General features: G+C 33.4%; 1 protein-coding gene across 1 annotated transcript; it reads left to right on the top strand.

Moving 5' to 3' along the window:
• Nucleotides 1-10,370: 10,370 nt before the first annotated feature.
• On the top strand, nucleotides 10,371-10,694 carry LOC145802526 (uncharacterized). The gene has a single exon (XM_082895251.1). It carries the CDS (start codon nucleotides 10,371-10,373, stop codon nucleotides 10,692-10,694), a length of 324 nt encoding a protein of 107 aa, XP_082751377.1.
• Nucleotides 10,695-11,291: the final 597 nt, after the last annotated feature.

Here is an 11,291-nt window from a genome sequence, read left to right as displayed (position 1 = left end):
ATGTGAGTATGCTTCGGAAGTATGAGCCAGATCCATCACATGTGTTGGATTGGACCGATTTAGTGGTTGATGAGGATGTCTCGTATGAGGAGAGACCGGTTCGGGTCTTGGATAGGCGGGATCAAGTTTTGCGAGGCAAGACCATCCCTTTGGTCAAAGTTTTGTGGAAACATCATGGAGTGGAGGAAGCCACTTGGGAACGTGAATTGGAAGTCCGCGACAAATACCCGGACATGTTTATTAATTTGTAATCTTGTATTTAGATTTTGTAATATTGTTGAACTTAAGAGCTTTACATATGTCTTACGTTGTGAAACATTGAGTATGTTTTGGTAAATGGGTGCATTTTGAAACTTGCTTCACTATAGAAGTTTAGTGTAACATTGCATATGTTGATTGCATTGTTAAATGTGTTGTATATATCATGCAATTGAATATGATATGGAAAGTGCTAATATTGAAAGGAATAATGCATAATAGTAATGCAGGCTGAAATATGTATTGTTTATATATATTGTGAGGTGCCTCTTGATAAAGAGTTGAAGTGACCAGTAATGGGTCAACTTGTTTATTATTGTTCTATAATATTTTTGGGAATTGAGAAAAACCTGTTTTTTTTTAAAAAAAAATTTTGCTTAATTTCGGGGACGAAATTCTTTGAAGGGGGGGAGGTTATAGCGACCCTGGTCTTTTCCCATTTGATTATTGTATCCGGACTTAGGTTCCGTAGATTCTGTCATTGAATATTTGTTGTTGTTGTCCTTTATTTTCTCATTTGGAATTATAGGATGTGTTGGGCAGGTTTGTTTCAGGTTGGTTGGGTTTAGAAACCAAGTGTTGCTGTCCAGGATTTTGGTTCTTCGCTCGAGCGAGGAGTTGGTCGCTCGAGCGAGAGATGGCGTCCAGTTTTGACCTGTAGCTCTGCATTCTTGGCTCGAGCGATATTTTCTTCGCTCGAGCGAGTTAGTTTGTTCTTCGCTCGAGCGATGGTTCCTTCGCTCGAGCGTGAGTCTGTTTACAGACCTGAGGTTTTGAGTTCTTCGCTCGATCGAGCTTTCTCTCGCTCGAGCGAGCTTTTAGGTTGTTGGCTCGAGCAAGGTTCCCTTGGCTCGAGCGTAGCTTTTCTGTGTCTGGTTGCTCGAGCGACAAAGGCTTCGCTCGAGCGAGCCTGTCCAGTATATATTTACAGTAGCGGGATTTGATCAGTCCTTTTCATCTTCTTTTTGATTCCAAACCCTAGGTCCGACTTCTCTCTCTCCCTACTCACCTTCTTTCTTAGATTTGATCCACTTAGGGTGTGTTTCTACCCTAGATCCTTCATTAAAAAGATAGTGGGAGTCGAGGGCTTTCATTTAATCTGAACATTTGGCGATTTGGAGCACTTTGGTATTTGGGCACTCATCTTTGTCTTCACCATTTGTGTTGTTTTCTTCGAGGTAGGGATTTCCTACTCCATTTTATAGGTTTTGTCCTAAGTTTTGGTATTTTGATATGTTGGGGATACTTTGGTAAATTTTGGGAAAAACCCTAGTTGTATTATTGAATTAATTTGTATAAGTAATTCATGGAATTGGGGAAATTATTGATTAAATGGCGTAATTGGGTAATTGGTATCATTTGTCTATTGAATTGTTTACATAGTTATTTTCAGTTTAGAAATAACTGTTTTGGGCTATCGGTGGAGGATAGTCGTGATTGTTGTAGACATTGCATGTGGATTAGGAATAACTGAAACTAATCACATTGGTTAAGTCATTAATTTTGACTATGGCATTGATACAGAAAATACGTGTATTGATTGAGCATTGCATTTGCATACCTTGTTTTGTGTGTGGGAGGAGATAGGGGATGTACTCCACGGTTTAGGGAAAGATAGGGGATGGACCTCTAAACCGGATTTTGTTTGGGAGGAGATAGGGGATGGACTCCATTAGCATCACTTTTATGTGTGCTTATTTATATAGAAGTGTTTTATTGATACAGCACTAAAATGTGTATCAATCTGGAAGTATGAAGTGTTTGATTTGAGCTTGAGTCTCATTTGTTTGTTGATATTGGAAGGATGTGAATATGATATATGTGATTCACTGTTGTAAGTTTGGCCAGGTTCTGAGCCATGTTGATAAAATTGGAAAGTAAAACGTAACTTTGGCAATAGTGTCATGAGACTGTAAAATGAAGTAATAGATTATTTTGGTTAACCATCTGTTGAATGCTATTGCTTTATTCATTGCTTATATGTGGTTTAGTATATTTCTACTGGGCTGTGGCTCACCCTTTATGGGAACGTCATTTTCAGGTTCAGGTGATAAACTACCTCCAAGGACTTAGCTTGGGAAGGTTTGTCTTCTGGATTGAAGATGACTACCTTTAGTTAATTGTCTTTAATTATTAGTACATGTAAACATTCAAGCCTAGGGCTTTTTCTTGTATTGAGTTAGAACTCATATTTTTGTATCCAAGTGTTGGCTTGGAAAGATGTAAGCCTGTAGGGCATTTTATTCGATGTTACATGTAATGCTTTATTTAGTAATACTCTGATGAATGGATTAATATATTGTCTTCTTTAAATAATGCATGTCAATGATATATAATGGGTTATTTTTTTGAGGGCGTTACAACATCTCTTAAATTTCAAACTAAACCCAAATCTTTAAGGCTTCATGCCTCCTCCTCACTCTTCAATTTCCCTATCGCAAGCAAGATCATGGTTAAAAGTATGTTTTCATCTTCCTTTTCTGCTTTATATATGTAATTTATGTTGATATATATCTATAACATATATAAAAAGTGTGTAAGAGTGGTATACCGCTGCCGCCTCCAGTGATATAACGCTCATGTTTGCTTGGTTTCTAACTCTTTCCTTGCAGATTTTGGGCACGTGGGCTTCAAATCATCCACATACATAATAGAAGAAGACAAATTTCATCACTTTTCCTAGAAATTTCCAAGACCGACCGGTGCTCTTGTTACTTGCCTATTTTCCAGAGCTTATCTATTACAACTTACCCATGCTAATCCTTTATTACAACTCATGAAGAGGTCTCTCATATTGAGAGCTTGGACTATGAGTAAAAACATCTTACTCTGTTCTTGCATTCTAATGTTCCTTTTTCTTCTTCGCATTCTTCTTTATGCAGCAAATTCTTTTTATACAGGATCAATGAGAATGATCTCTTCAAGCATGACTGGAGAAGCAGATCAAAAGTCCAAGTATTGCAGTATATTTTCTTAAAATGGACGCTGGCTTTCCTTGTTGGGCTTCTAACTGGCATAATTGCCACATTCATCAATCTTGCAGTCGAGAATATTGCAGGGTACAAGCATCTCTCCATGGTTCGATACATAGAAGAAGAAAGGTATTGTTATATCCTTGCACTAAATTAAGAAACTCATTTGAAATATTTTCAGCTAACAGATAATTCTCAAATATCCTTCACCCAAAAAAAAAAAAAAAATGTTTACCTTGGCTAGAGCTGGGAATTGAGAAATGCTTTGGCAATCATCTTGGTGTATGCAGGTACTTGATGGGATTTATATTTTTTACTGGTGTTAATTTTATTCTGACCATGGTTGCTGCTGTTCTCTGTGTGTGTTTCACACCCACTGCGCCTGGACCTGGTATCCCATAAATCAAAGCTTATCTCAATGGGGTAGACACTCCAAACATGTTCAGTGCTACAACATTGATTGTCAAGGTGAGTGACATCCTACAATCACTTGGAGAGCACTATGAATACTTGTTTCTTACTTAGGATCATGTTTATCAATTTCTTTTGTTTGCAGATGTTGGTATTGGATTTGTACGTTTGTGTGTTAAATCAGTGTTTATTAATATGTATACCTTGCACACATTGTGTTTGACAATATGCCTATAAGATAAAACTTATTATGTTCATGTGCTTATGACATTTATTGCCAATGAAATTGGTTTATTTTATTTTATTCCTCCATATCAAAACATAACGAATTAACTTGCTTGTTCTTGTCATATAGGACTTTGAATGGTTATTTTTGCTATGGTTTCATATGGTTTCCTTCATGCTAAGTTTCTCTTGGTAGGTTTTAAGGTTTATATCAATCATGACAAAGTTGATACTTGTGAAAGTTCACAATGTGAAGTGAGTTCAAGCACAGGTAATTAATGAAATCTTCCTGATGGTATTTGTAAACCAAAGTATAACTATTAGACTTGTTGAAAATATGAACACGAATATATTCACTTAAAACCCATATGCTTTCAGCTACAAAGATAGAATTCTGAAGGTGTCAGGTTTTACAGGAACTGAAAATTCAGGTCAGTAATGCAATAGAAAAATTTACTTGTTTATGTTATTTGTTTTTAGAAAAAAATTATTTATCTTAATTTTTACGTGTTAATGATGAGATAATATTACTATCACATTAATTTTTTACCTTAATTTGTATATTATCTTCCACAATAAGAGGAAACGGTTTTGACATCTTTTCTTCCCTTCCTCTCTCTAATCACTGAGTTTTTTATTTTTATTTTATTTTTTGAATTTTTTCTTTGTTCCGCAGTGGAAGGCTCTCCTTCAATGTAACAAAATCTGCAGGAGTAGAGAGAAGAGAATCGAACAAACAACAAACAAAGGGAAGCGAGAGAGAGATATATAAATTTATGTGGCAGATTGCAGGCCATTGGGTTTCTTGGTAGGATTGCCATTCGCTTTCATTGCTTTGCTTCTCTCTCTTGGGTTTCTTGGTAAGATTTTAATGTCTTTATTTGGCATTTGTCATTACATAATTTGATGAGGTGAAAATGTTAATCATTTGATGGATTTATTTTTCAATGGACTAAAGCAAGTTATATAGAGTCTTATGTTGATGCCATAGTGTTAGACTCCACTTTCAGCTTTTTTTGGTCAAAGTTTTCGTATCGTTTTCAATATATTTTGCTAGTCTAGTGAGAGATCCATTGTTTTCACTGTAGAATTGGTTTTATTTTTGGCATTTTAAAGTTTTCCAATTATGTGGATCAGATTTCGTCGAATCTTGTGATTGTTTGGTCTTGAAATTTGACTTTCGGGAGCAGAGTGTTTGAACCTTTTTCTGTTTTTTGCTAGAAATGTCCTGTTTAGGTCTTTGCCTCATTTGAATTGTTTTCAACACTTCTTTAGGGTTAGATTTTATTTGAATTTATCAGTATTGTGAAGATTTTTATGTGTTTGAGTTGAATTTCAAGTCTCACTTGATGTCATACAATGTTTGGTTCATGAAATGTTTAGGTCTTTCATTTTTAGTAACTTTTTAGGCTTTTGCATTTCTTTGTATGTACACAAACTAGACATGGAATTTTTGTGGTGTTATGAATTTTTAATCCTCTTAGGAATCTTATTATTCAAGTTGTCATTGTGACTGTTTATTTTACGAAAAATTACCAAAAAGTGGTGAGTAGACAAACTAGTTACAATTTGATGGAAATTCAAATATAATTGTATTAGAGATGAAAACTTGTAATTTTATTCAAGTATAAATGTTAATCCTTTCCCATTTGCTGCTGCCCGTTTGCTGCTGCCCATTTGCCTTGATTTCCTGGATTTGCTAACTGCTGGATGTAGGAAAATAGGTCTTTAGTTGGTCCTTCTACTTATTTTTGGATGTCCTGTCTCGCTCGTTTTATCATTTTATTTTCCTCATGTTGGTTAGTATATATCAGTTAAAGTACAACAGTTTGACTACTTATTAACTAAGATTTAACAACTTTGAAGATGTATTTAATGAAAATAGATTCATTATCAAAATTCTTACTTAGCATGACTCTAGTTAAAATACACACTAACCAAAGTAGAGACAAAAATAAGTCAGATAATAGCCTGCTGTTAAGTGTGCTTGTATCTGTGGATGTTGGTATTTGTATAGCCTAAGTCACAAGTATCTGAATGCTCTGTTGTTTGTATCTGTATGCTTTGTATGATCTGCTGTTGGTATCTGTATGCTCTGCTGTTTGATCTGCTGTTGGTATCTGTATGCTCTGTTGTTTGGTATCATTCTGCTTTGCTGGTTGTATCTGTATGCTGTGTGAATGGATAGATCCACTGGGCTGCTGGTCTGGGTAATTTTGCTTCAGTTTTTTGTGTTCAGTTTTGCTTCAGTTTTGCTTCAGTATCTGTATAGCCTAATTTTGCTTCAATTTTGCTTCAAAAAAAAAAAACAAAGGATAGAGGAAATAAATATGACCCTGAATTCAAGTGCTTGCTCAGCAGATAATTTGGAAATTGAAGAATTATTGGTAACCAAACATGACCAAAATCTCCCAAAAATGAACTTAGATGGGCTGAACATTGGGTTGAGACTAGCAATGGCTACGGATATTTGTGGAAGGATCTACAGTTTAAGCTGTCCACAATTTATCCTGACTCCAAACACCAAACTATCAGCAACCTGATAATCCAAAAAGATGTGATATCCAACTTGTAGCAAACAAACCATGACAGAGATTTGTGAACTTTTCACTAAACTTTAGAGATGCAACTTGATACCTAGACTCAAAGAGATGCGACACATACTTGCCCGTATAGATTTCATACTTTAACTTTGAGGAAGATATGGTAATACAAATTCCCATCAAAATTTATTTCTTATTATAACCAGCCATGGCCATAGTTTAACCTTCCTCTCTACTTCCCATCATATAATCTCATTAAGTAGTAGGCCTCATGGTTACTGGATCAAGAACTTGGGCTTCAAATTCTTTAAAAATTGGGCAACTGGTGAGTACATACTAATTCCATCTAGAGAAATATTAAGTAACTAATAACTTTAGCATTACTGTTTTAGTATCAAAATACATAATACATACCTACAAATGCATATACACACACATAGACATAATTTTTTTAAATCCCATTTGTGCAGCAGCCACAATATTTGTTCCTTCCCATTCTCATTGACTGCATGCCCTGGTTTCTTACCATGAGATGTTGTAGTGTTATAACTGGTTTGGCTGCTGTCCGTGCGTCACTCCCAGTTTTTGATCCGAGCATAATTCTGGGGATACAGTGAATTGCCATGTTAAGGTGATCATTGCAAAGCCCATGGGTGGGAATGAGCATGGTATTCATCGTTTTAGTTAATCTCTGTTAATTTCTGTTCAGATAACTTCAAGCTTGTGATCTTGAGAACAGTTCTGTATATTTGTTAAGTTTCTGATATTTGGCTTTAAGTTTATAATAAAACTTTGCTATTTTAATAAACTTTATATATATATATATATATATATATATATTCTATGTTAATGGTTGCCTTGTTTTTTTTTTTTTGTAGATTGGCTTTGATGACGTTCGGAAGCATACTTGCAAATGAAGATCAGCTGTTGAATTTTTTTTCCTAAACTGATGCTTAGTTGTAGTTGCAAATTAAGATTGAGTGTTGATTTGTTTTGGTGGACTCCACGTTAGTTCATTTTGGGATTTGTTTTTACGGTTTTTTTGTGATACTTAATGAATTATTATTAAAGTTTGATGGATATATTTTGATTTATAATATAAATTGTTTAGTGAATTTTTTTGTGGAGTGATGTATAATAACTAGTGGATTTCTTAGTACAATTAAAAGGCTATTGGGATATGAGCAGGGATATTTGTGAAATAATAATTTAAATTGAATATAAAATATGGAATAAGTTTAGTGACGAATTTGTTTCGTCATTTGTACTTGTAATTATGACAAAGTGATTATTCATCACTAATAAACATTTTTTGTGACAAAATTTACTGCAGTTTATATATGAAAGTTTTTATTTATTTTGTTGTTTGGTGACTAAAAATTTCGTCATGTATATATATATTTGTGACGAAATATATTTCGTCATCCATGTGTGACTTTTGAAGACGAAAAATTTCGTCACCTTTACATCTTATTGTGACGAAATTATTTCCTCATCAATGATCAACATACGTGACAAATTTATTCGTCAACTAAAGTTATAAATATGGTATTGAATAACTATTTGGTGACGAAAATGAGAATTTTTGGCGACAAAATGCTGTTTTATTGGTGACAAAAAATTATGACTTTTGAAGACGAAAAATTTCGTCACTTTTACATCTTATTGTGACGAAATTATTTCCTCATCAATGATCAACATGCGTGACAAATTTATTCGTCAACTAAAGTTATAAATATGGCACTGAATAACTATTTGGTGACGAAAATAAGAATTTTTGGCGACAAAATGTTGTTTTATTAGTGACAAGAAATTATGACTTTTGAAGACGAAAAATTTCGTCACCTTTACATCTTATTGTGACGAAATTATTTCCTCATCAATGATCAACATGCGTGACAAATTTATTCGTCAACTAAAGTTATAAATATGGTACTGAATAACTATTTGGTGACGAAAATGAGAATTTTTGGTGACAAAATGTTATTTTATTGGTGACAAAAAAATTCGTCGCTAAAGTAATTTCATTGGTGACGAAATTATTTTTCGTCACGTTGGTTTTTAGTGACAAACATTCAATGACGAAACCGGTGACGAAAATATTTCCTCACAAATATCTATAGTGACGAAATTAGCTCTTTGAAGACAAAAAAATTTCGTCACTCAAGACCCAACTTGTTGTAGTGTTGGTACTGAAAAGAGAATAATGTAAGAAAATGATCTTGATATACTGGATATGTTTTACATGCAAAATGTGAGTAGAACAATTAACTTGTATGTAGATGTTGTTCATTCTATTGGGTTTGAGGATGGAGAAGTTAATGAAGTTATGGAGGATGTTGTAGAAATTGATCACTCAGGAGAGGATGGTGATGGTGATGGTGATGGTGATGGTGATGGTGATGTAGATAGGGATGATGAGTACCACATGGATGATTTTGTTGGCTTTAAGGATGAAGACAAAGATTGAAATGAAAATGTGGATGTTGAAAATGAATTTGATAGCAAAAATAATGAATATGTCTTAAGTGAAAATGATGGCTTAGGTGAATATGATGGTACACTTAGTGATTATCAATTTAGAGATGATGCAATGGCCTATGATGTTAGTACTTATGATTATTTAGATGATGAATCTAATTATAAACCTAAGAGGAGGAATTCCAAGGGACAATTGTTAGACTTATTTATTTTGATGATTTATTTAATTATGTTTTAATTTATTTGCAAGAGAAAAATAGAATCCAAAATTTATTTTTATGATTTATTTAATTATATTTTAATTTATTTGAAAAATAAAAATAGAATCCAAAATTTCTTTTGATGATTTATTTAATTATGTTATAATAGAATCCAAAATTTATTTTGATGATTTATTTTTAATTATGTTTTAATTTATTTGAAAGAGAAAAATATAATCAAATTTATTTTGTCCCATTATTTCTCACCTAAAATTTTATTCTAAATATTGTTTGAATATATTTAATATTTTCTTAAATCAGGAGTTCATTTCAACCCAAAAATAATGCCCAAACCAGAGGTTCAAACAGCCTAAAACAAAGGTTCAAACAACCCAGCACAGCAACAGGTCAAAAGGTTCAAGTGGAAGATATTCAAATTAGTAATGACAGAGTGGAAGATATTCAAATTAGTAATGATGGAGTACAACGGCTATAAACGGCTATAAGTTTCATTATATATACCAAAACCTCTAATGTAAACAAGTTACAAAAAAAAACAAGAAAATGTTCTTTGATCTATAATCACTCACATCTATTCTCTGAAAAATTCTTTGAGAATTGTTCTTCAATTTTTGTTTACATCCTCTCTCAGAAATTATATACTGAGCCTTATAGCATTAAGCTCATCTTTTCTGTGTGAGATTTACAAAAAAATCAAAGCTTCATTTTATATATCTATCTTTAAGAGATAATTCTTGTAGCTTTCTGTGAAAGCAAAAACACTTTCTTTTCAATCTTCTAAGAGTGTAGTACACTCAGTGTTCTTGACTTAGAAAGTCTGTGTAAAATCCGTGGAGGATTGCTCCATTTGTAAAGAAGTTGCTAGCACCCCTGTGAAGCTAGAGCATAGTGGAAAATCTCAAGTGAAGCTTGAGGAGTGGACGTAGGCCGAGTTGAAGCCGAACCACTATAAATTTGTTTGTCTCTCTCTCCCTTATCTCTTTATTTTATTTAAATTGTTGTAGCTATATTTCACATTTTCACTGTGTTAAAATCATTAACTAACATAGTTGTTAGAACACTTGTTTTAATTATTTTTATTTCATTAACTATATTTATCTATTGTGCTAGTCATAATTTTTATTAGGGTATTATTAATTTTTAATTGTAAAAACCTAATTCACCCCGCCTCTTAGGTTGTCTTTTGGGTAACAATTGGTATCAGAGCCTGGGGCTCTTGTTTAGATTTAACAATCTTGAGTTTTTGATCCATAGCAACCATGTATTCTACTTACTCTGCTGTAGGACAGTCTAGCAATAGACCACCTCTCTTTGATGGTAGTAATTACATTCATTGGAAAGAAAAAATGACTTTGTATCTTCAAGCTACCAATTATGCTTTGTGGCTCATTATCACTAAAGGTCCTAAAATCCCTACCAAGGTAGTAGACCATATCAGTGTGCCTAAACTTAAGGATGAATTTGATGAGCGTGATTATAAACTCCTTCAAGCTAATGCTAAAGCCAAGCTTATTCTTGTGTGTGGACTAGATGCAAATGAGTACAATAGAATTTCTAGGTGTATTACTACTAAAGAGATTTAGGATAAACTTGAAATCACCTATGAAGGAACTAGCCAAATAAAAGAGTCTCAGATTGACATGCTTATTCATGATTATGAACTCTTTACTATGGAATCATTTGAATCTATTTATGAGATGTTTTATAAATTTACCAATATTATTAATACTCTAAAATCTCTTGATAAATCTTATACTAATGGTGAGCTTGTAAGAAAAATACTTAGGTCTTTGCCAAATAAATGGGAAGCTAAGGTTACAGCTAAGGTTACAGCTATCCAAGAAGCAAAAGACCTAACAAAATTAGGCATTGAAGAACTCCTAGGCTCACTCATGGCTCATGAACTTTCAATCATGGATGGCAGCAAAAAAGAAGCCATTTGGGGAGAAAATGATGGAGTAGCCAACCTGTGTCTCATGGCTCTTGGAGAAGAAGAATCCACTCAAGATGAGGTAATCTCTAATTATGTAGAACTTGAAAGTGTTTTCAATAAATTACATGACATATTTAAAAATGTTTGTGTTAAGAATTCTAAATTAAAGAAATTAGTTACTTCTCTTTCAAATGATGTGGGTGTTTTAAAAATGAAAAATGCTACTTTGAAAAATGACTTTACGTCT

This window comes from Camellia sinensis, chromosome 11 (genome assembly GCF_055761805.1).
Source record: "Camellia sinensis isolate YWXY chromosome 11, ASM5576180v1, whole genome shotgun sequence".
Lineage (NCBI taxonomy): Eukaryota > Viridiplantae > Streptophyta > Magnoliopsida > Ericales > Theaceae > Camellia > Camellia sinensis.
Note: the sequence above shows the minus strand (reverse complement) of the source record. Positions and strands in the feature narration are given on the sequence as shown.

Bases quoted from the DNA above. Each gene is read 5' to 3' on its own strand.
- LOC145802526 (XM_082895251.1), top strand. From the start codon at position 10,371: ATGTATTCTACTTACTCTGCTGTAGGACAGTCTAGCAATAGACCACCT.